Source organism: Felis catus, chromosome F1 (genome assembly GCF_018350175.1).
Source record: "Felis catus isolate Fca126 chromosome F1, F.catus_Fca126_mat1.0, whole genome shotgun sequence".
NCBI classification, from domain to species: domain Eukaryota; kingdom Metazoa; phylum Chordata; class Mammalia; order Carnivora; family Felidae; genus Felis; species Felis catus.
Window position 1 is genome coordinate 62,258,026 of NC_058384.1, and position 26,957 is coordinate 62,284,982.

General features: G+C 47.7%; 2 protein-coding genes and 1 long non-coding RNA gene across 13 annotated transcripts in view; 2 read left to right on the forward strand and 1 right to left on the reverse strand.

The window, feature by feature from the left end:
• Positions 1 to 26,957, reverse strand: part of HSD17B7 (hydroxysteroid 17-beta dehydrogenase 7) — a 71,255-nt gene that overhangs the window by 13,358 nt on the left and 30,940 nt on the right. For 3 of the 10 annotated variants that reach the window (XR_006591410.1, XR_006591408.1, XR_006591417.1), the window contains exons 8-11: positions 11,605 to 11,833; positions 10,743 to 10,863; positions 8,138 to 8,213; positions 3,034 to 3,159 (exon numbers count right to left, since the gene is read on the reverse strand). Coding sequence is in view for 1 of the 10 variants with exons in the window: in XM_023247438.2 (XP_023103206.2) it covers positions 21,572 to 21,977 (406 nt within the window). In the remaining 9 variants the exon portion in view is untranslated. Of the gene's footprint in view, positions 1 to 3,033; positions 3,160 to 8,137; positions 8,214 to 10,742; positions 10,864 to 11,604; positions 11,834 to 21,571; positions 22,781 to 26,957 lie in introns of those variants that run through there. The other 7 variants (XR_006591413.1, XR_006591412.1, XR_006591411.1 and 4 more) reach the window with 5 other exon arrangements.
• Positions 82 to 8,686, forward strand: CCDC190 (coiled-coil domain containing 190). 2 transcript variants are annotated; one of them, XM_019822257.3, is made up of 5 exons: positions 82 to 422; positions 1,197 to 1,662; positions 6,612 to 6,735; positions 7,006 to 7,573; positions 7,766 to 8,686. In XM_019822257.3, exons 2-5 carry the CDS (start codon positions 1,476 to 1,478, stop codon positions 7,880 to 7,882), a joined length of 996 nt encoding a protein of 331 aa, XP_019677816.2. In that variant the 5' UTR covers positions 82 to 422; positions 1,197 to 1,475; the 3' UTR covers positions 7,883 to 8,686. The 2 variants fall into 2 exon arrangements, with proteins under 2 accessions (XP_019677816.2, XP_019677815.2); XM_019822256.3 differs by having other exon boundaries at positions 1,464 to 1,662.
• On the forward strand, positions 18,668 to 20,570 carry LOC123382694. Its single transcript, XR_006591419.1, has 2 exons — positions 18,668 to 18,818; positions 20,034 to 20,570. It is a non-coding gene; the product is annotated as an uncharacterized LOC123382694 (long non-coding RNA).

Sequence of the window (26,957 nt, forward strand, 5' to 3'; positions counted from 1 at the left end):
ACCAGGAGGAAAAAGAGAGGGGGGGGCGGGGAAGGAGAAAGACTGTGAGTACAGCAAGACACTCTCTGCTTTCATTCTTGGTTCCCATGGACACAACCCAGAAGGAGCGCTGTGGGCCCCGCTCTGGGAGGGCTGGAAGCTGGCAGGCTTCCTTAACTCACAGAGCTATTTAGAGCACTGGGATTGGTGCCCGTGTCCAGGGAGTTAGCATGCCTGTGTAGGGGAGGTGGCATGGGAGAGAGCTTAAAGCGTATTCACACATTCTCCACCCCCCCCCCCACCCCGCCCGGCCTCTCCCTCCTCGCTCCTCAACACCAAACTCCTAAATTTTCTGAAGGAAAACAAGTCCATTAATCCAGTCTCAGCCTGACACCACAAAAGATACAAGCAGCATTCTCCCGGTGAGCAACCTGGCTTTGTAGGTAAGTGCCACTCACCTGTCCTTTGTTTAAAGTTCAGTCTACACTTAGACTATAAAGCGAGCTGTCTTAAAGCGTCTTTCCTGGGCCCTGGCCTTATCCTCCCTTTCAACGCCAAGCTTTCTCCTGCATTATTATCACCAAAGCTCCATCGATAGAGATGCATTTATATCCTGGGCACATATTGTGCTCTTAGCGCTGAATATGTATTGCAAAGGACTCCAAGGCCAGGAAGGTGTGTCCAGCCTGTGTGTGCGATAGAGTTCCCCAGAGGACGAAGCCAGCTTGGGCTTGGGGATCGGGGGACAAGAAGGGCAGAGACCACGGGGCTCTGAAAAGACGGGTGAGGGCGTCCCACCCAAGCTGTCTCACCAGTGCCGCCCAGACTGCTGGTCTGGGGTGCCTGCACCGTTTTGTGACCAGTAGGTCCCGACCCTTCCATATTCGAAATGTTGATTGTTCAGATTTGGTGTGGATCCTTGGATTCCACAGCCACAAGTCTGAAAGCCCCCTTGGGAGTAGACACTGTGACTCAGTCACCACCACCCTCAGCACTTAGCATAGCACCTAGCACCTGGTAGGCTAACAGGCTGCGTGGACCCATGCATGTGTGAATGCATGAACACAAGGGGCCCCAGAATGTCTCTGCCTAAGTCCCAGATCCTCTCTAGACCCCCGAGCAGGCTTTTTGGGGAGGCTTCAAGGAATAGAAGGATCTCTTTTATTAGGTGCATCATGCCTTAGAGATGTAAAGTGTTTTCTATTTTTTTCCCAAAGAGTTATTCGTATGCTTGATCTTCACGGCAGTGTGACTGGGGCCCTGGGGGACCCTATCATCTATCGCTATCTTATTGACAAGGACACTGAGCCTCAGAGCAATGATTTTGCCCTCCATCTGGGAATCCATTAGGATAGGGCAAAATTTCCCAATGGTGTGACTTCATCAAACGCTGAAACCTGATTGAAAGCCAGGGGTCTGGGTCCCCATCTTGCTCTATCGGGTGAATCGCGGGGCCTGGGAGAATCTTGTTTTACTGCCCCTAGATCGGGAGGAGGATGGAGAGGCACATGGTCGGGGGGCCTCTGTATAAGCACTTCGATTTGGAGAGGAAGAACGCCAGGCAGGCCGACGCCAGGCTCAGCCAAAGACTGCAGAGACTGGAGCGGGTCTGCCTCTACCACATGAAGTCCCTGACCCGCGAGCAGAGACAGCTCCAGAAAGAACTGCAGAGGCTGCAGGAAGGTGAGGCCTCCGGCTCTGGGGAAAGGCAGGGCGGCGAGCCATCGGGCTGAGGCCAGAGTGACACCGTCACCTCCTAGGAGGGCTCTCTCAGAGGCCTGAATCCCAAGGAAGCAAGACCCTGACCCGACCTGGATTTTGGGCTGCCCTCCCTTCCACAGCCCTCCTTCCTCATGTACACAGCTCGCTGGAGAGGCTCACACAACAAGCCTTTTTGAGCTAATACCTCTCAGGCTTCCAGTCACTTCTGTGTTTCAGATGAGCTCTGCCTCGCTTAAGTTCTTCGTTCCCTTCTTTCTTATGTCTCCTTCCGCTGTCCTTTCACTACATCTGGGTGGATTTGGTTTCACCTCATTTTTTTTTTTTTTTTTTTTTTTACACCTGGTCAACAACCATGGATTGAGCAACTGTTAATGCGCAAGCCGCCTTAGGAAAGGGAAGTGAAAACAGCCAAAAAAAGACCCCCGGGCTTAGCGACCACAGAGCAGTTATCCTCGAACTGATGGCCACCCTCCGAGAGGGCTGAGGACAGAGCATTCCGCCATTTTCAACACTCTCCAATGTTGGAGACACGGAGGGCCTCCTTGCCTTCTGGGCAAAAGAAACTTCTCAACCACCCTTCTTGGGCTTTAACGTGTGTTCCCACTAGAGCCTGCAGATCTGGCTTCGATTAGAAAATTTCAGATAAGCCATTGTGGTGTATTGGTACTGTGTTTTCTTTGACTCCATAAGCCAAAGGGCAAATATTTCTGTCATTTTCCCAAAGAGGCCTCTTTACCTATAAGCTGTGTGCTCCCATTCTTGATAACATTGCTCTTCCAAAACACCCCCAGTCTCCACAGAAAAACCCTTTCCAAATGTATACATCACTTAGAAGGCTATCTGGTTCCCAGAGACTATAGCGTTAAGTAGTGATAACAAAAATAATGTAACTAACTTCAAAAACTAGTTCCTAGTTCGTAGCTACTGGTCATCCCAGAACGAAGGACTACACAGTGGTGTCCAGAATCTCGGACTTTCCAAAGCTGTCTACACCATTCAGTAAAAATTGAGAAGGAGAACTCCCTTCTCAATGATCCCATTAAAACATGGTGGCTTGGGGCATCTGGGTGGCTCAGTCGGTTAAGCGTCTGACTCTTTATTTCAGCGTAGGTCACGATCTCACAGTTTGTGAGTTTGGGCCCCCCTTGGGCTCTGTGCTGACAGCACAGAGCCTGCTTGGGATTCTGTCTCCCTCTTTCTGCCCCTCCCCCTCTTGTTCTTTCTCTCTCTCTCAAAATCAATAAAAATAAACTTAAGAAAAAAACATGGTGGCTAAGAACATAGACTCTGGACCCAGACTGTCAGGGTTGAAACACTGACTCTGTCACTTACTAGCAGTGAGGCCTTGGGTGGCTTGCTGGACCTGTCTGTGCCTCAGTTTCCTCACATGTAAAATGGGAAAGACGTTCCTTACCTTGTGAAGTTATCTGAGGATTCAGCAAGCACTTGGAACAGCACCTAAACACACAATCAGTGTCATATAAGTGTTTTCTCCTAGGCCTTAATCAATCAGTCAATAAAAGATGATTACAGGATTAAACCTTGCTACTGCTTTGTTGAAAATTGCCACCGTTGTGTAGTTTATAGAAACCGCATCCATCCTTGAAATAATTAGGTTGTGATATTACTTCAAAATTCAGCATGCATGGGGGAGGGGAAGGAAAAAAAGAGTTAGAGAGGGAGGGAGCCAAACCATAAGAGACTCTTAAAAAAAACCTGAGAATAAACTGAAGGTTGATGGGGGGTGGGAGGGAGGGGAAAGGGGGTGATGGGCATTGAGGAGGGCACCTGTGGGGATGAGCCCTGGGGGTGGTATGGAAACCAATTTGACAATAAATTTCATTAAAAAAAAAAAAATTCAGCACGGAAAGGATCCACCCCAGCTCGGCAAAACTACGGCCCTTCTCACTGAAGGCAGGTGCCGGAACTCAGAAGCTCTGAAAATGCTGCAGCACGTTCCAGAGGAAAACCAGGCATCGTGAATCAATGTAAACGTGTTTAGGTCTACACAGCTAATATGTGGACACAGGAGTGAAGAGTCATGTCCAAACAGCTGGTCTGGGGATTATTTCTAACCCAGGTCGGGTCTGAAAGATGATTCAGAGCAAGTGGCTGAACTTCTCCGCTTTCCATTTCCCTGTCTTAAATGGTTACAACAAACTAGACTAAGAGCTCACACGCTGGCAAAGAATCTTCGAAGCCATCTGGCTGCATCCCACTTCCATTCTCAGAAAGGACACTGAAGGCCATATACCTGTTTTCAGGGAGGGGGCGCTGGTCATGCAAAAGGCCAGGCCCCGAGGTAGGTGGCTGTGCTGGGTGAGTAGAGAGTTTGCCCCAGCGGCAGGGGGTGTGGGGAAAATCTGGACCAGGAGGCAGAAAACTGATTCAGGGGCCTCCAACTCTACGTCCTTCAGAAAGTTATATCCTCTCTAACCCTCAGACTTTTAGACGGTAAAGTTAAGGGAAAGGGGAAGAAATAATATATATTAAGTCTCAGTATTTATCAGGCACTGTACTAGGCGGTGTTTTCCCATGATTCACTCACCAAAATTGTTACTGAGATTCAACTATATGCCAGTTGATGGACTGTCTAAAGTGTTTTCCCATGATTCACTCACCAAAATTGTTACTGAGATTCAACTATACGCCAGTTGATGGACTGTCTAAAGTGCATATTCCCAGCCCTCATCTGTAGAGATTTGGATCGGCAGGTTGGGAACCAGGCTCAAAAATCTACATTCGCAGCTGAGGTGGTAATAAGGCAGATTATTCTGGGACAGGTATTTCGTGGACCGGACTTTACAAAGCACTGTGACAGCTACTCCCATAGATGAAGGAATGTAAATGTGAAAAAAACAAAACAAAACAAAAAACCATGGTCTGTGCCCCCTTCGATGCTCACATTTGATTTGGAAGGTAGCAGAGCTTGTGAAAAAATTATGATACAAGATACTAATTACTAAATTAGAGTTATTTGCATAGTAGGGCACGAGTGTAAGAAGATTCCTGTGTCTATCAAAGGAACTGAAGTGAGATCTCCCCAAAGAGGCAGAGTGTAAGCAGAATCTTAGAGGAGGGGAAGAATGAAGGGGTGGGGGGGGTGGTTTGTCATGAGCACATGTGGAGTGAGGCCGCTCCTGCGAGAAGGAAGAGCACGTACAAACACATGTGCATGCGTGCACAAGGCTTGCTACAAACAGCCCGGTACCGAGGAGGCTAAGGGGCGAGGAGAAGATGAGGGAGGCGCTGTGTAGACGCAAAGCGGTGTAGACAGTGTCTCTGATCATGAAGAGGGTGATGGGTCTTCCAAAAGAGTTTAGATTTCACCCTATCGCGTCTGGGAGTGGGGAGATGACACATTCCCTCTGGCTGCAATGTTTAGGAGAATTCCAAAGCCCAGGCCTAAACTAGGGAATCGGCAAAGTGAGGAAAAGAAGTATTTTGCGATATCCAGAAAGTGGAATTGTCAGAGCTTTGTGATTAATTATGCGTCCAGGAGGAGCTAAAACCAGAGTCAAGAGTCTATTGCCTGGCACAGGGCAGGCATCCAAACAGCCTTGTGAGTTGGATAGCTGGATGCGTACAGGTGGCATGCCTCCACAGGAGAACCCTGGAGAAAGATCAAGTTTTGGAGAAAAGATACATTCATTTCTGAGCCTGTTGGCCCAAAAGGGCTAAACTGCAGACGAATGGCCTGGGAGGGAGAAGTAGCTTAAAATCTCCTGGCTTATAGGAAACAGATGAAGTTCTTACATGGTTCAGACCTATACACATACAGGCAGGCACGCACACACTCAAGCAGGTGACGGAGGAAGGAGGGCTCACAAAAGACTGTCTCTTGTCTCGACTACCTTCCAAGGCAATGATCAGATGAAACAGTGTTAGGAGATGAATGTGAATTCTAGTCCCCTCATCTGGACGTGTTCCCTCTGCCCGGTGCCTGCTAACCCCAGTGCAGGTTCAGGGAACCCACTCCCATTAAAGCAAACCGGTGCAAGACTTTCAACCCCAAGTGAGCGACTCATGAGGTGTCTTGAAAACTAACTGGGTCCTCCACAGCAACCATGACTACAAGGTGCCGAAACATTTACTCCAAGAGTGAAAAACCCACTTAATCATAGCCAGCAGTTGCCGCTCGTGGTTTGGGCAAGAAGGAGGTCACATAATTGAGGTGAATGAAACAATAGGGCGCCATCTCTGGGTATCGCTCACACCTATTTTGCCTTGAAAACACCAGGCTTGCCACATACAACATTCAAAAGCAAACCCTCCACGGGCCTCACAGCCGGTTTAAACCTCTGATCTCAGTGTTTCTAAATCCCTATTAACATGTTGTAGGTCACGCCACACTGGGGAATAGCTGTAAGGTTTTCTGTCTTCATCCATCATGGCAGATCAGCCTTATGTGTATGTGGTCAGAGGGTATTCACATGCTCCTTCTTTGCCCAGAGTCCAGCATCCTTTCCCTTCTTCTCTTACTAGATTAGTTTTTAGGGCTTCCATAAGAGAGAACCACTAACTGGGTGACTTATTTATTGTCACATGGTTCTGGAGGCTACAAGTCCAAGATCAAGGTGTCCGGAAGGTTGATTCCTTCTGAGGCTGTGTGGGAAGGACTTCTTCTAGGCCTCTCTCCTTACAGTGTCGATGGCTGTCTTTCCCCTACATCTCTTCACACTGTCTTCCCTCTGTCTGTGTCTGTGTCCAAATTTCCCCTTTTTATAAGGCTACCAGTCCTATGGATTAGGGCTCCCCCTAATGACCTCATCTTAACTTGACTATCTCTGCAAAGGCCCTATTTCCAAATAAGATCACATTCTGAGGTGCTGTGGGGATTAGGACTTCAACATGTGACATTTGGGGAAGACACAATCAACCCATAACACTTATTCATTAACTCAAAGCAGATATTGTCAAGAAAAAGCTCTCCTCTGATTTGCGGAATGGAATTCAGAAAAGACCAGAAGACGTCCTTGTGTCCTTACCACCAAGAGGGAAGAAGCATGGAGGTCCACACACTAATAACGTTAGGTAAGAAAATGCTTGCTAAACTCATGGAGATGTCATTGAATCCCTCTTCCCAACTGACCTCCCAAAGTCATCCTCTCCCTGAGAAAATGCTGCCTTTTCTCCTTAAGCAACAAGACACTTCCCCGTTCTGTGACCGCCCCCTTCTCAGCCACTTCATTACCTCAGCCGATACCAACTGAAGGGGACCATGGTCTGACAACTGGAAAACTCAAAATATGGGCCTTCTTGTTGTTTTTCACAGACCTTTCTTCTTTTTACCTCCTTCCCCAGAGTGCTGGCCACCAACATGACCCAAGAAATGTACAGAACTAAGTCTCAGATGCCTCTTTTCCATCACGCTGGCTTCAAAGACGCCACGAAAAGCAAAGAGCAGTCGCTATCTCAAAATTACAGAGCTTCTCACTTCGCAGCCGAGAAGCCACAAGCCCAAGAAAAAGATTTTATGAGCCCACCAAAAGGCAAAGACTCCAACAAGGGCATCTCTATTCTGTGTCAACATCAAGGCGTCTCCATCAACACCCTAGACCAAGGCCCTGGTTCCAGCCCAGTTTGTGAAAGTGGAACAGCACACGTGGATGAGACCAGACCAAAGGATGCCAGCCTAAAGCCAGACCCCAATGCTGGGAAACAAAGTCCCTTGAATCCCATGGAATGTGCAAGAAACTTGAAAGGCGAGTCCATAACACCTACCTTCTTAGAGCTGTTTGCTAAGGTCAGAAATGCCCACTACCTCCGGCACAGGGTCCCCCCGGAGTCTGAGAGATTGCTTAGCATTGGGGAGATATTCGGGCACAAGGAATCCTTACAGCCCAGAACAGGACAGGAGTGTAAGAACAGGGTGAGCATCTAATTTCCTTCCTCTCTAACCACCTAGTGTAACCTCACAATAACTTGCTAAAAAGATGTATTCCTCAAGTAATTGTGTATATACATACACATATATAGGTACACACACACACACACACACACATATACATATATGTCAATTTTATTTTAAACCCTCAGGTTTTTCTCTTTTTTCCTCTTACAGGGATATAATCTCTCACTGAATGAGCAATACAAGTATACAAAAAAGGAGGGGAGAGATGAATCTTCTGACAACACTTTAAGGGGTGTGCATATGTTGCGGATGTCATCAAAAATATGAATCTACATAGACGACTAGACTTTTTTCGAAAGGAAAAATATGAAGGGTCCTGCTTACGCTGGCCACCCTTTTCTTATAGGAAGTTCTTATGGTGCCACCTTCTGGCACAATGACATAGCTCTTCTCTTCCAGTTCACATCTAACATCCATGCGGGGAGAGGGACTCAGTTGGAAACAGTTACCATCACCCGGTCTATAATTAAAACCTGCTCTCTCCTGCCACAGCCCCGGGCTCATCGAAAGTCCTTGCCTCACCTCTTTCCTTTCCACGTGGCTCCATTTTAGCTTTCTCATTCTCGTGTCCACGTGCTCATATCACACTTTCTGGATCCTAATAACAGAATAATACACAATTTACAACATTTCCTCTAACATCTGATGTTTCTCTTGAGAAGCAAAGCAACAGAGGAAGGCGAGCCGGGGCGACAAAACCGATTCATGGATACTGAATGTATTCACACTGGCCCGTGACCACACTAGCAGCAACAGGGTCACATAGTTTACAGAACCCCTCTGCAAAGTGCCCCCAGCCCTTTCTTTTACGTCCTTCCTCCTTGTCTTCTGCTTAAACCCCATCTGTCTCCATTACAATCACCCTCCAAGGGTGAATTTCCAAAAATGATTTATCCTACTTCTACGTGAGCCTTTTCTCTGGCTCAGCCACCGGAGGACGGGCCATCACCAAGGCAGCCGGGAGGGTGGCCCCAGCCTGAGCCTCTGCCCCACACGCCATCAAATCCTCCACTCCAAGGACACCTCCGTCTTGTGAGCTCGACAAATAAACATTCTGCACACGCCTCCTCATAACTGTGCTTGTGTCTTCATAGACCTGACGGGCCCGGATCTGTCTGTGCTTCTAACGCCAGTATTTTGGACATGCTACTTTGAATGACATGTGATGCATTGCCACAAAATTGTGCATTTCCAGGGTGGCTCAGTCGGTTAAGCGTCCCACTTCGGCTCAGGTCATGATCTCACGATTTGTGAGTTCCAGCCCCACGTCGGGCTCTGTGCTGACAGCTCAGAGCCTGGAGCCCACTTCGGATTCTGTGTCTCCCTCTCTCTCTCTGACCCTCCCCTGCTTGTACTCTGTCTCTCTCTCTCTCTCTCTCTCTCAAAAGTAAATAAAAAACATTTTTAAAAAAGAAGGAGGAGGAGGAAGAGAAGGAGAAGAGCAGTTGAAATCCCTGGGCTTCACAAGGCATATCAAGCTCCAGGATGGCTTGTACCCAGTCATCCTGAAGTCACTCATTCATACCCTGGTCTCAGCTGGGGATACACGTGCTCCCCAAAAGACATTCGGCAGTGTCCAGAGACAATTCTAGTTGTCACAACCCAGGCAAGGGGTTTAAGAAACCCCAACCTATATACCGTTGCATTAAATCTTTGCAAAACCCTCTGAAGGGTAGGAAATCCGTGAGACGACTGCTTCTGTTTTACAGAAAAGAAAATCGAGCCTCATGATAAGCCAAGCGACTCTCTCCATTCCAGAGTGTGACTGAGGCACAAAGGTCAGGACGCTGCTTTCCTGTCCTAACTTCTCTCTCAAAAAGGGGGTGGCGGGGGGGGGGTCGTGGCACAGTTGTCCAATGGCTTGTGTCCTCGTTTTCACTTTGAAATACTTTCTCCCTATAAATAAAAATCTTAAACAATCAAATTAGAAAGAAATGGTGAAAAGGAAAACTGAGTACTTCAATTTTGAGGGAATATGACACTTTTTACTACATCCATTCATGTATTTAGAGATATATTGAGGAGAATGTCTTCTCCATTTAGCCCCCCCCCCGCCATGAGGAAAAGGGGGCTTTCACCTTGATACTTGAACCCATCCAATGGGCAGGGGAACCCATCCAATGGGCAGGGGATCCATGCAGAGGCACCTGGAAACCCTGAGGTGGTTGCTCAGCCTCTTACCCAGGGTCCCGAAGTTCTGGAGGCTGTTGAGAGGGACCCCAAAGGTTCCCACAACCTGCAGTGATTAGGTAAGTTGCTACCAGTAACTCTGGAGCAGCAGCCCCCCTGAGGGTGGAAGCCCCAAAGGCAAGGCGAAGGGAGGAGAACTTGGAGGGCGTCGCCCCCACACCGAGAACCCCAGGACAGCAGAGGCTCAGTCCAACCAAACAGAAGTCAACGGTCCCACATCACCAGCAACAGCCACCAGCATAGCAAGAACTGCTGAAAAACAAAGGAAAGCCAGGGCGCCTGGGTGGCTCAGTCGCTTGAGCATCTGACTCTTGATTTCGGTTCAGGTCATGATCCCGGGGTCGTTGGATCGAGCCCTGCCTCAGGCTCCACGCTGAGCATGGAGCTTGCTTGAGATTCTCCCTCTCCCCCACTCATGAGCTCTCTCTCTCTCTAAAATACATTTTTTAAAAAATTAAAAAACAAAGGGAAGCCAGGGATGTGTGAGCCAAGTCCTTCCCTCGCCCGACCCGACCTGACCCCAGCCCTGTGCAGGCGTTGGGACACTGAGGGCAGAAGGAGGGAGACAGAGGAGGTCCAACCTCACACTTGTGCTGAGCCCAAGCTGCACTGGGGTGGGGAAGAAAGACTTTAAACCGGACGAGGACCCAAAGTGATAATATCTAACGTGGCCGAAGAATGTCTACCAGAGATGAAACTTGTAAAACAGAAGTGACCGGAAGTTGTCAGATCAGACTGAGGTCGGATTAAGCCAAGCTGGTAGCAGTTACCGGGAGAAGAGCCCCCCACCCCACCCCATTCCATGGTTACACATCATCGAGCTGGGATTTCTCAGTCTACTCTACATGGAACAGCATCGTGCTGAGAAACATTCAGCAAGGAACACACGTGCTTATTACACAACCTCATCTCAGATGGGGCTGGGGATGTGGCTCACCTGAGACTTATAGGAGAAAATTTCCTTAATTAGATGTTGTATGAACTAGGCACCAGTCCTCCCATCGTCCTGCCCCTGCTGTGAACGTGCTCTGGGTCCCAACAGCTGCATCACTTAGAAACTGTGGATGAGATGTAATGTAATCAGTTCAATTACTTTGAATTGCTCAAGTTTAATTCCCTTCGAGTTGCACCACGAAGCTGGGCCAGGAACAACCCTTCCCAGGAAAAGGAAAACACGTGCAACTATACATATAAAGACTCCAAACACACTTAACACACGTTGTTTGGAATCAAACCCAATGTTAGCATGGGGCTTCTCAACTCAAAACTATTTGTAATAAAATATTATTCCAAAAGTGTGTGACAAAGAGAAAATGTAGGCAAGCTATCGATAAACATGTCTAATTCTGCAATTCACTGCTGGGAATCTTTTTTCATGTTTATTTAGTTTTGAGAGAGAGAGGAGGAGGAGGAGGGGCAGAGAGCAAGGAGGACAGAGGATCCGAAGAGAGACAACAGACAATATGTTCAAAAGCAAAGGATAAAAGCTAAGACTGCAGGAGGAGGTCTGACAGTGTGGGAGAAGCTACAGGAAGTGGGAAGTAGGCTCCTACATGGCCACCACTGGGGCCTCAGCCTATTCCCCACTTCGGGCCAAGCCCTAGCAAATAGGATGGTAGGAGCAGAACAATGAGCGATTCCAACAGTTGTCTTAACATCATTACATAAAACGTTAGGTAGAATGTTGTAGAATATGTGCAAGCATTCATATTTGAAAGATAATTTCCCTAAAGACTTTTCCTTCATTTTCTTAGGGGGTACGCACTCACACAAACACTCAGACACAACACTCTTCTAACCTGGCCGTGAAAGCCAGGTGCCCCATGGTCTCAGGGCACCTGGGCTGGTTCACTACAAATGCTCCCACTAACAACATGGCAGCTCTCGGCATGTGGGTGGGAGGTGGTGGTGTTTCAGGGAGCTTCATCCTCAGTTTCAGATATGAGATGTGAACAGTCGACCTAATACGCGTTTCACATTCTAGCAAATTTGGTAAAAATTTTCAGCAGTGTCTTCATCCAGGTCCATCTGGAAGTAAAAGCAAAAATAGATATAATTTGGTCTTAAATTAAAGGAAAATGAGATTAATAAAATTTGGATTAAAATGGGTGGTATTTAACATGTATAGGAAGGGTGGAAAGCTATAAATTGGAAAGAGACCAGCGAGTTGGGCTCCTCTAGGAATTACTGGCAAACTGAAGACATGTGATCTCATGGTCCCAACCCTGTCCCTTACCAGGTGAGCTGGGACCCTCAGGAGCAGAAAAGCTGACAGATCTGAGCTTTGCTGCCCGTAACGCCCTTGTTTTGGGGCAGAAGCTAACTACTGGTGCCATGACCCAAGAAGAGACAAGCCCCTATATTAAAAACACAACAGGGACCTCAATTCTGAACTCAAGACTCATTCATAATTATCTGAGCAACTATAAGTATAAACTTTTTTCCTATTACAACTGATTCTCAACAGACATTCCTTCAATATAGAAAATAAGCAATAATCGTTGGGGTACCTGGGTGGCTCAGTTGGTTCCGTGTCTGACTCTTGATTTTGGCTCAGGTCATGATCTCACTCTTGGATCTCATGGTTTGTGAGTTTGAGCCCCATGTCGGGCTCTGGGCTGACAGGGAGGGACTTGCTTGGGATTCTCTCTCTCCCCCTCTCTCTGCCCCTCCCCCACTCATCCCCCCCTCCTCAAAACAAATAAATAAACATTAAAAAACAGAGAACAAGCAATAATTGTTCAGCCATATCTACTATACTTTTGCCCCAGAGGCAGCCCAGCAGAGGCTGTAAATGATCCACACTCAGGAAATAATTTACACTCTCTGAAATCCGACTTAGAGTGATCAGAACCCCTAGGGTGAAGGGTTCTACAGCTCACCCCCACGTTACTGTTTAAACCTAAATATCACTAAAAAAAACAAAGAAAGAAAGAAAAGAAGCCTATGGTTGATAAAATAGAAATAACCATCTTATTTATACTCATCTTGGAGTTTTTCATAGGATATTGGGGTTGGGAAAGGCTTTGGGCATGAAGCAGTTCAAGCTCAGTCCCACGGCGTAAGATGACTTCTTCAAAACAAACAGAAAATGAAAATACTCGCCTTCAGTGACTCTCCCACCAATAACCTGGGTCTAGAGTTGTTCTAGAGTTTTGGCCTGGAGTCCGGTCTAGAGTCTAAAGAGTCTAGACTCCATGTACACCAATGACCTTCCCTCGTGAGGAAGATGGGAGGTCTGAGCACCTAACCTTGAGAACCAGGGGTTTAGTTATTAGACTGATATGATTCCCTAGAAGGCATTCCCCGAGATGTTGCCGAGTGCCAGGGGAAAAAAAAGGACCCTGGGCTAAAATAAGTCTGGGGGGACACGGGTTAAACAATAAAGACAAGAGTCTCTCTCCAAAGGGACCTAAGTCTCTAATGTGCTAACGTTATGATGAATGTCTGAGGGGAAATTATGTTCCCCTAAATGACACAATCATGAAATTTTTTGTGCATAAATCATCTTCGGGTGCTGTGGTAATTTGCTAGCCGCACTTTAGAAACATTGTCTTGGAATAAAAACTAGATTGGGAGAGGTTTTTTTTCCCCTCAGGTCAGTTTAAGAGTCAACCAAGAGCTTACAAATTCCAGATGACAGTAGCACGAATGACACTTTTTGTAGAGACTATTTTCCTTTCAGGTGTCCCTGCTTGTGCGCGCGTGCGCACACACACACGCGCACACACACACACACACACGCACACAAACGTGACAATGGCCTCACTCAAAAAATGTCTTCGGGCAAAATGACAAAAATGGTAAGAAGGCGAGGCAATGTTTGTGGTTGTTTCAGCCACTTTATATAGGTTACATGTGTTGGGCAGTAATCTTTGCTTCATTTCACAGGTGAGAAATCTGAATTCTGGATCCTGCATAGGCAGTAAATACAGAACCGGGATCAAGCCTCTTTCTGCCCACATTCCATAACCTTGCTTACTTCCACCCAAAAGCTCAACAATAATAATCGCTAACTCCAAGCACTGGGCTAAGGGCAACCAGCACAGGCGCTGGTCTCGTGGGGTTTGCCATTGAGGGGAATGAACAGACCCAAAGACAAATTCAGCTAAGATTGGCGTTGTAGTCGCTATTGGGCTCTGTTCTCTAACATCTATTCTACCCCAAAGGATCAAACAAAACCAATCGTGGTGACTCTATTCTGTCTGCCAGGAACTCTTTCAGGAAAGGGCATGTGACTCGATCCTTGCCAATCAGACATGAGGAGAAGTCAGCCAAGGGCTCTGGAACAGGTCTCCCCAGTCCCAAGAAAGCAACACGGAGACGCTGTCATACCTGCATGTGATTCCCTGAACGGCTGCAATCGTCCTGCTTGAGACTGAGGAGGAAGCCCAGGCAGTGAGGAGCAGAAGGCAGAGCTGGACAAGTGGGTGGGAGGCAGATCATAAAAGGCTTTATGTGTCGGGTGACTATATAATTCACCACCCCACCCAGAGCACTTCTGAGAGTGAGCTCGGGGACGCTACTAATAAATATGCTGAGCTAACAGGCACAAAAGGGACAGACCTTCTTGCATCCGATGCCAAGGAGTGTGGGCTTTGCCTGGGTCTGGGCACTTCACAGCTTTTAAGGAAAGGAAGGCAGCTTAGTTACACCTTGCTGGCCACAGTGGGGAGAAGAGGTTCATGGAACAGGCCAAGAATTGGGATAAGGTTGGAAGCATGGTCCATAGTAGAGAGGTGGAAGGACTGACCACGGGCATGTCGTCGAGATGAAAAGGATGAACAGTGTTTAGAAGGAAAATAACTAGGAGAACCTGGAGGCTGAGTAGCTCTGAAGGAAGAAGATGGGATTCTGAGGATGGAATCCAGTTCCTGGCATGGACGTCTACATGAAAGATGGTGTCACTTCCCAGGACTGGGGCCACATGAAGGCCACAGTCCTCACCTCACCCCGGGGAAGGCCTCGGTGACCAAACTCTGAAGACTGGGGTAGGCTGAGCTCCCCTGGACCCGCTGAAGAGGCTTGTGTGTGAGATGGCATCTTGAGGGGATTCGTAGAAAGTAAATTAGGGGTGGGGGGAGATTGTTTGTTCTCACAAAGATTAAGAATGAGAGAAAAATGTGAGGGACAAGAATCAGTTAGTGGCTCATCTATCAGACTGTCAACAAGAAAAGACTGAGGGCAACATATTGTGACATGTCTGAGGCCCAGGACACATCAAGGAGACAAACTCTCACTTCGTGCCTGGATTTTAGATCACATGCATGCTGTGACTCTGTCCAAATCATTCCCTTTCTCCCCTAAATCAATCTGTCTCTCCCTCATTTCCTCTCCTTGTTGTCTTATCAGTTTTACTACCACTAGGGGGCCCAACTTTTATTACGCATTCCAATGCCCGGCCGAGGCAATGTATGCAATGTGGTGTTACCGGCCGGGGGATAAAATGCCCACTGCCTTATTGCTTGGGAATTCATTAATTCATTCATTTAACAAATACCTCTACTGAACACCATTATGTGATAGGTCTGTCCTTTCATCACAGAGAACAGAAAACAAGGCATGATCAGTGCATGTCCGGCCAACTTCCAGGCTGTTTGTTCATGCCTGTAATCTAATCCAATAAGGACATCTGATAGGCTGGTGTTTGTCCAGAAAACACGCCGCTCTCTCTCCTCCCAATTTCCCTTCCAAATCGATGACCTTACGACGCACTCTACAAGAGCCACAGAGAAAAACATGAAGAGGCTAACTGAAGTTGGCCTTGAGTGTGACCACGATCAAATAATACACAGTTTCTGTAGGCCAACGATGAGTTTTCTCTTTTCCTATTATAGCTTATCTTGCAAAAAGACCCTTCGGAGCCTAAGAAGACCTTCCCTCTTTCTGTATTCTGTCGTCAGTGCCTTCAAAACCACAGCGTCTATCGCCAACTCTCATGGCCGGTGGTGCTCAAAGCGAGAGCGGCCTTAGGATGACTCAAAAATAGTTCACCTCTTAAGGGAAAACTCCTTTCAGTTAATGAGAGCTCTCCTATTTGGTCATTCATTCAACGTGTTTTCTATTGGCTACTCTCTATAAAGTCCCCGTCCCAGGTGCTGGGGACACAGAAAACACCCATAAATAACCCTCCCTCTTGGGGCTTTTACTCTGGCAGGGACATCAAACAGTAAGACAGTAATTATTCAATTAATGTTTTAATCACGATTATGATGAGTGCTAGGAAGGAGTACAGGGGCTAAGAAAGCCTGGAACAGGGGACCTGACCTCATCCGGAGAGATAAGGAAGACTTCCCGGAGGGAAAGGAGACGTCGCCAAGGGAAAAGGGGAGGTGAGTTTCTAGAAGGAAGATGAACCTGAGATAAGGGCCTTAGATGAGAAGAAGCATGGGGTTAGGGGGTCCCGAAGGAAGAGCAGTGTGGCTGGCGCTTAGAGAGAAGAAGCAGAGAAAGGTCTGGAAAAGTTGTAGAGGAGGCAGTTTTCAGTTAAACAGTGTTCACGTAACTTACAGTTGACCCTCGGACCACACAGGTTTGAACTGCGTAGGTCCGCCTGATAAGGGGATTTTCTGCGATAAATAAGGTACAGCACTGTACGTGGATTTTCTCTTCCTTATGATTTTCTTAACGTTTCCTTCTCTCTAGCTTGCTTTATTGTAGGAAGACAGCATGTAATACATATAACATACCAAATGTGTGTTAATCGACTGTTTATTTTATGGGTAGGGCTTCCGGCCAACAGTAGGCTATTAGTGGTTAAGTTTTGGGGGCAGTCTAAAGTTATATGTGGAATTTCAACTGCTTGAGGGGTCAATGCCCCAACCCCCGCGTCGTTGCTCAAGGGTCAACAGTACTTTGGGGGGATTCATACCACTGCTTCGAAGGCCTGCGATCATGGTGAGTGGACCAGGAGACTCAGACTTTTGCTGGAACGGGCACAACCAGAAAAGAAATAGGAATGTGTATGACTCATTCCTACCGAAGCCAAGGGAGGGAGTCTCTGGTGCTGCTCACCTAGTACCTGACAGTGAACAACCTCATAAGACCCTTATTCTTATATTTGTCATTTCTCTGGTGATTGCATGTACCTGGAAATTAAGCCAGAGGAAGGAAGTAGGACCAACTGATGAGCAGTGTCCTCGCAAGTTACTTCAGGGAAAAAAAGTCCCATCACGGCTGTCTCCTGCCCTCGGGCTTATGGGATATAACTTAGCACAGCCTGTGTCAACACAAGACACAAATCCCTAATCTCCTGGGACTTGAAAATGGGCTGGGAAGACATGGATCTAAACAGACCCCTCAACCATAACTAATTCAACATGTGTTATAGACACTGCTTGGCATAGAATTATTATTATGCTAGTTTTCCGAGTAAAAATGGAGACCAGTCACATCCAAAAGGCAGGTTAGACAGATAATAAAGGGCTAAGCCTTATGCCTACTGGAGCACCTCATCCTTTCCAAATTACCAGAGGACAGCAAACTACATCCCTAACACAAGCTCAAACGCCGATGTGAGTAGAGATATACATATGCACAAGCATGTACGTTTATACATATGGAAATAGACACATAAATATTCATTGCCATATTTCATCTGACCCAGGATACCATATTTTATGACATGAACCATTATTTTCTAGTAAGAAAGAAAAAAAATGCTGCCAATTAAACTGACATCCTGTTGACTGGAAGACCCATCACAATTTCCAAGAAGTTAAAACGTGAAAATGTAAGTGTTAGAATTGAAGAAATGAGGTCTCTCTGAGGGTGTATATTGGGTGCGTGGCACACACCTACTTTTTTTCATGTCTGTGAATCTGTCCACAACCAAACATCATGTTAGAACATAGTCTTGGGTGATTGTCTCCTGTTGCCCAAATCATAAGAGATCAGAAAAAGATCACATCGGCACATTTCGACTGTGCTGACATCCCTTTATTCCCGCTGAAGCCCCACCGGATGCATGAAGCCTTTCCCGACGGATCGCCCTTCCCATCACTGCTGGAAGACCTGCGTTCGTACTATGCGATCCCAAACTCGATATAGAAAGTCTGATTTTCACCTCTCACCATTTCTGTTTTCAGTGGTGTTCCGGCATCAGGAATAAAGGTTCTCGCAAGTGTGTGTGTGTGTGTGTGTGTGTGTGTGTGTGTGTGTGTGTGTGTTGTGTGTACGAGGGGGAGGGATTACTGGGGACCACACTTTCTATCTATCCCAGGGAGTTTTAGCAAGTACATCCGTAAATACCCATGTTCTTGACTTGTTCTCCCCCCAGCGCTCTAAAATGCAAAGTGTGAACACTCCCACTAGGTTGCTTATTAGTGTTACTGGCTCTTTTCAAAAAGAGAAAGCCTCATCAGAAAATCGATGCAAGATTTGTCACTCGGACGACAAATCTCCCTTTCGGTAAATCCTTTACTTGGTTTGAATCCAGCCACCAAGTATGTTTTTATTTATTTTTGAGACAGAGAGAGACAGAGCATGAGCAGGGGAGGGGCAGAGAGAGAGGGAGACAGAATCTGAAGCAGGCTCCGGGCTCCGAGCTGTCAGCCCAGAGCCCGACGTGGGGCTCGAACTCACGGACCGTGAGATGATGACCTGAGCCAAAGTCGGACGCTTAACCGACTGAGCCACCCGAGAGCCCCTCCAGCCACCAGCTATGAAGTATTAGTTAGGAGTAGGCACTACCGAGGTAGTGGCAGAGATGCAAAGAGAAGAGTGACACTGCTCTTGGACCCCCTCCCCGGGCCAGATGAGGGCTGGAGGCTGCTCACAGAGAGGCTGTTGGGGGGCAGACACCCCAACGTGCAAGCATAATGCCCTGTGATACAAGACACATATGTCACAATGCACGTGACCCAAGAAAGGTTTGGGCCATAATGGTAGCTGCTTCGGGGTGACGGTGCTGAAAAGGGTTCTGAGGCCCTAGAACTCACCCACCGATCAGTGCCACCGGAAGGCATGGCTGGGAAGGAATTCACAAACAGCACGGCTGAGCAAAGAGTGACAGGTCACTCATTAACAACTTGCAACATTTTGGTCGTTGGGCCAGGGTCACGGAGAGGCAACACGGTTACTACGCTAGCATGTTTCTTGCCAGTTTGTTTGTAAGCATCCTCAAAAAGCAGAAACATTACGACAACAATAAATATACAGGAAGGACAGCAGTCTCCAGAGTGTATTCACAGGGCATTCTCGCCACAAGATGCTCTCAAAAAGGGGATCTGCGATCAAATGCATTTGGGGTGCACCACATCGTGGGGTGGGGGGAGGGACCACCCTAACATGGGATTAGCATAACAAAGATCCTGGAGGTTTCGCGGTAAAGAATTCCCATGGAAATTGCCCTTTTTTTGTTACTGTCTACCTTCCCTCCTTCCTTCCTTCCTTCCTTCCTCCCTCCCTCCCTCCCTTCCTCCATCCCTTCCTTCCTTCCTTCTTTCCTTCCCTTCCTTCCTTCCTTCCTCCATCCCTTCCTTCCTTCCTTCTTTCCTTCCTCCATCCCTTCCTTCCTTCTTTCCTTCCTTCCTTCCTTCCTTCCTTCCTTCCTTCCTTCCTCCCTCCCTCCCTCCCTCCCTCCCTTCCTCCCTTCCTCCCTTCCTCCCTTCTTTCCTTCCTTCCTTCCTTCCTCCCTCCCTCCCTCCCTCCCTCCCTTCCTCCCTCCCTCCCTTCCTTCCTTCTTTCCTCCATCCCTTCCTCCCTCCCTCCCTCCCTTCCCTCCTTCCTTCCCTCCTTCCTTCTTCCCACCCTCTCCCTCTCCTCTCTCCTCTCCTTCCTTTCTTTCCGCCCTACTTGCTTTTATTACCAGCCAGCATTTTGCAGCAGAGTAACATTCCTACAGGACACGCTGGGGAAACAGTTTCTCCGTTGATGTTCCCCCATCCCCACATTTATATGTTCCCCCGAGCCAAGCAACCAACATGAGGGAAGCAGGCCGTTCTCCTAAGTGTTAAGTGCTCGCGATGGTAAATGCTAAGAGGCTCGCGCCGCGCCTGGAACGCTAGCTTGGAAAATCCTGCGTGGGCGGGACTAGACTGTCAGACAAAACCCTACTGGGCAGGACCCACTGGAATGGGTAGGAGAAAGGCAAAGTAAACTCTGAAAACTCTTAAAACTTTCAATTTACATAAATATCCGCTATCTTCATTTCCCAGACCTAAAATGCGTCTATGATCCACAGTGAATGCACTTTTATACGTAAAACATACTCCTTATTTGCCAACAGTATGATGGGCCCCAGCAGCAGCCGCATGAAAGGAAACAGGACTCCAAATGTGGACCCCTGCACCGCGGGAATAAAGGCCCTGAGGGCAGGGGGGCAGGCGCTGTGAGCATCTGGAGTCATCGGATACCCACTAAGTCATCAGTATCTGCAAGTTACCTCGGCCTCTCGGCTAAGATCAAGTGTAGGAAACGTTCTCTTAATTTTCTGTGAAACCGAACGTCGGGTTTGACCACCACGAACTGCGTGTCCACTCTGTGAAAGGAGGCTGCAATTTGAAAGAAAGGCTCTAATCCCCGGAATCTTCTAGTATGAAAACACTGGCAGCTATCCGGTGCCTTTACCTAGGAAATGGCTGGGGAATGGGCCGTGTCCCCAGAAGGGGGAACTTCTGGCCCCAGAGAAGCCTCAAAGTGAGACGCTTAGCCAAGGTCCCCTCACTCCAGAAAATTCTGTCCCTATAATGAACAGCATAGCATTTTGTGTGCATAGCCACTTACTGTATTTCATATAAAGGCTTGATCTTCAGTGATACCCACAGCCAAATTGCTCTACTGTTTTATCTAGTTTAATCGTGGGTGATTTATCTTCATTACTGATCATGTATCTTTGAAACTTATATACTATTTGTCACCTGGGTTTCCATTCATTTTAAACCTAAATTTTGATCTATTTTTCATAAGCACGATAATAATCCTGTTACATAATTACAGACCATATGATTATACATAATTATGTGATATGATTATAACTATCATATGTAACCTTACCGTAATTATTTTCAGTAACAAAGTATGCTAGTCCTCATCGTCTTAACCTTAATTCTTTTCCTTGAAGTGAGGAATAGAAAATGCTGACGTTTGTGAGCTAGCCCGTGTTTGGCCTCCGCCCCGAATAAAAGAAGTCCGAGGCCTTTCTTCTTCCCTAGTCAGCGGGACAGAAGTCTGTGATCCCTTAAAGCACAACCCCTATTGAGTTCCTTGGGTTGTTTTGTTTTTTTGTTTTTTGGGGTTTTTTTTTTTTTTGGCTTTCAGGCTATCACAATGTCCCCATCGGGGCAGAATTCATAAAGGAAATCTAGTTCCTTGTGTGGTTAAATGAGAAGCCCCTAATATCCTCTGGGGAAGGTCAGGTAAATAGCCTTAGACTCACCATCACGGCCCTTGGCAACTCATTATTTATTTTTTACTTATTTATTTTAATAAACACTAATATAGCAGTAGCTGCTGTATGCCAGATACTGTTCTAAGCATTTTATAAATACTGACCCAGAACTTCCCCCCAAAAGAGTAATGAGCCCCACCTCGAGGAGCGCTCAGAAGAGCTGAGAGAGCTATGTTGCCGTCTTATTTTTAGAACATGCACTAAGTCCCTCGGCAAGGAAATCTGGGAACAAAAACTCAGAGTCCCCAACACATAAATCAATATTAGAAAAAGAAGGAGAGCAGAAAGTCACAGCCTCGCGGGCCCCTCCCTCGTTACAAGTTCATTGCACCCGCTGTTCTGACCCCTTCCAGAACTTTCTGGGAGCAAAAGTTTACCTGATGAACCCAGGGGAAACACCAAGAAGCAGCAGTTGGTGCTGGAACAATGCTTCCTGAAGTGTGATCCAGGAAACTCGGGCAGAGGGCCCACGAGGTCAAAACTATTTCCACAGCAATACATTACTGCCTTTCCACTCTTTTCTCTCACAAGTATATATAGACCCAAAGTTTCCAAAAGCTCCATGACGTGTGGCTCCACGACATCGCCCAGAAGCTGCTGGACCTCCGGCCACCTCTGCCGGTCCGCCCTGTGGGATGACGGGTGACTCACACATGACAGGAAACAAAGGGAATGAGCAGACACGCTGAGCTCACCCAGAGCTGGCCTGCCCCCAGGCCGTGCAAATTCTCTTTCCTGCGCCCGTAAGGCAGGCTCTGCCACCAGAGCGGAGGCTGACGACATGCATCCGTGCAGGGTGATCTCAGTTCACAGAGAAAGGACTGGCAAAATCTACTTTGAGCCTCAGGCCCAGTTTGCCGGAAATAAAGCCTATCCGGTAATCCCTGTGTGCACGTGACTCAAATAGTGCACACGTGGGAAGGGAAAGGGTAGCAGTGGGTTATTTATTGACCTTAGGTAAGTAGAGTCTCCTCTGTACCTTAGTCACCCCCTCTGGAATATGGAGCTATCCCAGGTGCCTCGCAGGCTTGTGAGCTAATACAGATAGTCTGGTACAGTGCCAGAACAGATAGCCGTTGCTTTATTATCATTCGTTAGATACATGAGAGGCCCCAGCGAGCTTCAGAGTGTGCAAGAATGAGCTCCCTGTCAGTGGAAGGCCACGAACCCCCATTCACTGCTCTAGAATGTTCCCTCATGCCACCTAGCAACACTCGGGTTCTACCTCGTCCTCCCGGCGATCTTGCTCAAGTGGCTGCAACGTACTTTGTGAAACGATGGTGGTTATCTGGTGGTCAGTCTCATCATCAGGAATTAAATGGTAATAAAGAGACTCTTTTGCTGCGATTTCCACATCACCGAAACAGGCCTCCCCTGCGGGCTGAAGCCACACTCAGAAAGTCAGCGGAGTATATGGAGGAGCTGGAAGGTTCCTGGCCTATGCTGCACTGCCTGTCCTCAAGACTGAAATGAGATTTCGAGGCACCGCAGGATGACGACCAGATGAGCTGAGGTGGATGGTCAGAGTGACAAAGGGCACACAAGAAACACAACTTTTCTTTTAATGTTTATTTTTGAGAGAGAGAGACAGACAGACAGAGTGCAAGCAGGGGAAGGGCAGGGAGAGACGGGGACACAGATCTGAAGCAGGCTCCAGGCTGAGCTGTCAGCACAGAGCCCAATGCAGGACTCGAACTCACGAACCTGACCCGAAGGCAGATGCTTAACCTACTAAGCCATCCAGGTGCCCCCAGAACTGGACCTTGAAAACCAGCTCACTTTTGGACATGTTATGGTGATACTGTGATTAATAATAAGAAATCCACATTTGGTCTCCGTCCCCCATTCCTGGCACAGAGCTCCTAAAATCCTCGGAATTTCCTAAGTGAAAGGCAAGAAGAAACAACAGACACCAGAATCCAAAGACAGCTGTGGCTGTAGCTATAAGAGGGTGCCTGCTGAGGCTGTGGCCTTCAGTAAAACATAGCCTCTTCCCAACTTTGGCCCAGCAGGGAGGGACCCAAGGAAGTAAATACTCCAATCCTCCTTTTCTCCCATCTTGCCATCTCACCTCCTCCTTCCAATGGCTAAAACCAACTGGAAGCCAGATGGCGGGGGGCTCTGGTAGATCGTTTACAATGACAGCAACTCTAGCCACACAGCAGCGTGGACCAAGGGGCCGGGTGGGTCTGGAGGTGTATACAAAGAACAAGGACGAAGAACTGCACCCCAGAGAACCCCAACATTTAGACGTCAAAGGGAAAAGGAACTTGCGAAGGAATCACTGGCAAGGTAGAAGGACCATCAGGAAAGCACCGAGTCCTGGAAGCTAAGTGAGAAAGGGTTTCGCCAAAGTAGAAGTGATCCACGGAGTCAAACGCTGCGGAAGGCTCCAGAAGATAGACTCCATGCCAAGAAGCAGTGAAGGTCATTGTTGAGGTGGTTAAGAGCTGTTTGGGTAGAGGGGTGAAAGTGAAAGTCTGAAGTGGATTCAAGAGAGGAAGGGAGGAGAAGCATTGAAGACAGACATTCAAGACAGGTCTTCTGAATGTTGCTACAAGAAGAGCAAAACACTGGAGTAGTAAGTTGCCTGGGTGAATGGAGTAAAGAGGTTTTGGTTCGACTGATTTTTGTAAAGAAGGAAAACGCTGACACATTGATTCATTCATTCCAAGTATTACTAATTGCCTATTCCAGCCTGAAAAAAATCCAATTTTTGTAGTATCCCGAGACTTTGAATCCTATTAAAACATCCACGCCCAGCAGCATTTCTCATCATAGAAATGTTCCTTTCATAATATGCAATACCCATTCCTCCCCCATTCACCCTATTCCACCTCCCCTCGTGTTTTGCCACCACGATTTCGTACCTCAAGGACAAAACGAGGCAGAAAAGTGAAGACTTTCACTCCAAGGATACATCTAGACTATAGAAGTTACCTTGAAAAGAGGCCAGAGAAAAATGCTTTCCTGTCCAGCGGAGGATCAAGCGGGATTCCAGCATTTAGTTGCGCATAGTGTAATCTCCAAGTTGTAAACGGAGCACAAACGTGGTATTGTTAGCTGCAACTAGTAAGATTAGGCCCCTCCTCCCAAACAAGGGAAACGCACTATTCTTTTCCAAGGAAAAGAAGATAGAGGGTGTGGTGTCCAGTATCCCCAGGTTCAACTGTCTACCTTCTATGCAGATACATTTGCTCTATCTTGCGGAAGGGACCTCCCCTGAAGGGAAATTGCGTATAGCGTGCTGCCCTGAGAGATTTAATGTAGGAGTTAGAAGTACAGAATCTGGAAACTAGACTGGCCGGGGTGGAACCCTGACTCTATTGCTTACTAGCTCTATATCTTGGGCAAGTTACCCTCTGCCTCGTGTGTAATACGTGAATAATGAGGGTGCCTACCCCATAGCGTTAAAATCACCAGAAAAATACACATCGCATACTTAGAGCTGTACCCAGTACCTGGTTAATGTTATTTAATTGTTTAACATAGCTTTCTCCAAGACTGTCTCTGAGCTTATGGGCACCATTTAGGGGCCGCTGGGTGGAAGGCAGTGTTTCTTCCAGGAGGTTGGGGTGCCTGGAAGGCTGAGGATTCACTGGGTGTGGCCAAGGTGCTCTCAAGCACTAAAGAGCTGTTCTAGTTAATACAGAGTATAGGGAAATACTGTCAGTGCTGTGTAATTTTAATTAAACCCGTCAAATCTAGCACCAGCATAGACTGTAAGTGCCGGCTTCCAAAAATAACAAAATGTATCGGTTAATGTCTAAAGCCTTGCCTCTTAGTGGGCCTGCGCTGGAAAGGCAAATGAGCCAAACATCCAGAAACAGAGTCAACAGGATGAGGCACTGGAGTTCTGGTGGTCTTTGATCCCGTCCATATTCGAAAGGTAAATGATTCTTCCCTCCAATCGGTTAGTCGCCCAGCAAGAACTGACAGAAGCCAGCCAGTGCGCTCCACAAGCTCCCTCCCCCCAGTTCCTGTCCCACTTGATCATTAGATCTAAATAGAAGATAATCAGATCTTCTCTCCGCGGAGAGAAGGGTACACGGCACACAACTGGAAACCATCCCGGATCCCCGGATCCCCGGGGTGGTCCGAGGACCACCGGCTCCCGTTCTGAGCGGAGTCAGAGCTGGTCGTGCCCATCACGCCTGGATCACTGCTTGGATCTGCGTGGCGGCGGGACTCCGGTTGCTGCTGAATCTGGTTGATTCAACTGCACGTTCGCTGAGCCCTCTCCCCCCCACCCCCCGCGGGGCGCCATGGGGCTGGGGCGGGGGCGGGGACGGCGAGCTTAGGGGATCGGGTCGCCACCGCCCCGGGTGGAGCCGGCAGGTGCCTGCGGTGGGGTCCGCGGGAGGGCGCTCACCCGCTCGCCCCTTGACCAAGACCACCCTCCTCCTCCGCGCGGCGGGCAGAAGAGCGAGCACCCAGCGGGGGGACCACAGATTCCCAGAGTTGATTTCCACCCGCGACGACCCGTGCGACCCGGCCCACCGCGCAGCCCCGGGTCCTGGGCACGCTCGCTCTCCGTGCCCCGCGCCACTCCCGGCGGGAGGGCGACCCCTACTGGCCGAGACGCGCGGCGGGGCCCCTTGGGCCACCTGGCTCCCGGGCTGCACCTGTGTGTCCCGCCCCCCAACAGGCTCCAGCTGTTCCAGAGCTTCCCCACCTCCCCCCCGCGAGCTAACATTTTGAATCGTTGTTTCACTTGTTCTTTCGCTTCCTTTTGAATGTAAAAATCGAGCCAGTGTATCATTTTCGAGTTCACGTTCCAATCCCTCCATTGCCACGACACTCCTAATTTCAGTCGCCTTCCGGAAAACTCTCCATTTGTCTTTATTTCTTTGTTTCCAGGCGGAAGGGGCAAGTAATCTGGGTTTTGGTAAGGAATTATATGTCCTATGACAGGATATGTCATTTCATGATGTAGAAGAGGCGATCCCCTTCTACCGCCTGTGGTTAAAACTGAACGTCTATAAAATATTTCAATTTCTTCCCGTCACTTTTTCTCTGCTACTCAGGGCCGTCTTCCCAAATATCCACCCTCAGAGAGGTGGCAAGGGCCGTGTTGGATACCTGGGGACAGAGAAATCTGAGCCAACCATTTAATATCCTCGAGATTTTTTTTTTTCTTTTTGAGTAATACATGTTGGCAATTAAAGATAAAATATATAAACTACAAAGTCAGTGCAAGAGAAACGCAGAGAAAAGCCCGTCTAGTTCATCTTCCCAGAAAAACCAGTCACTGTCACAAAACCCTGGTTTCTTTCTGTCCTTCGAGATTCTGTGTGTGTGTGTGTGTGTGTGTGTATGTGTGTGTGTGTGTGTGCGCGCGCATGTAACACAAACGGAAGCAAAATATACACACTTCACAGCATCTTTTTATTCACTTCATAACATCAACCCATATATACCTCCTTACAGTCTTTTTACTTAAGGATTTTTAATAATTTTATTACTTTAAATATTTTCATTACATTTTTATGGCTATGACATCGTTCTTTACCCAGTACCCTCGTGGCTAGATAAAGATGTTTAAGTTGTTTCTCCTCTTTTGCTGTTACAGGACCAAAAAAAATATGCTGCAATGAATGTTCTTGTCTAAAATCCTTGTCTGCAATTCCGAAGCCCGAACAGCTTTAAAAAATGCAAGTCTCTTCAAATTTTTGGCACACTCATTTGGCAGCTAAACTATAGCTTGAACCAATGTAAGGCTATTTATACTCTTTATACTACTTAATGTGAATTCATATATCT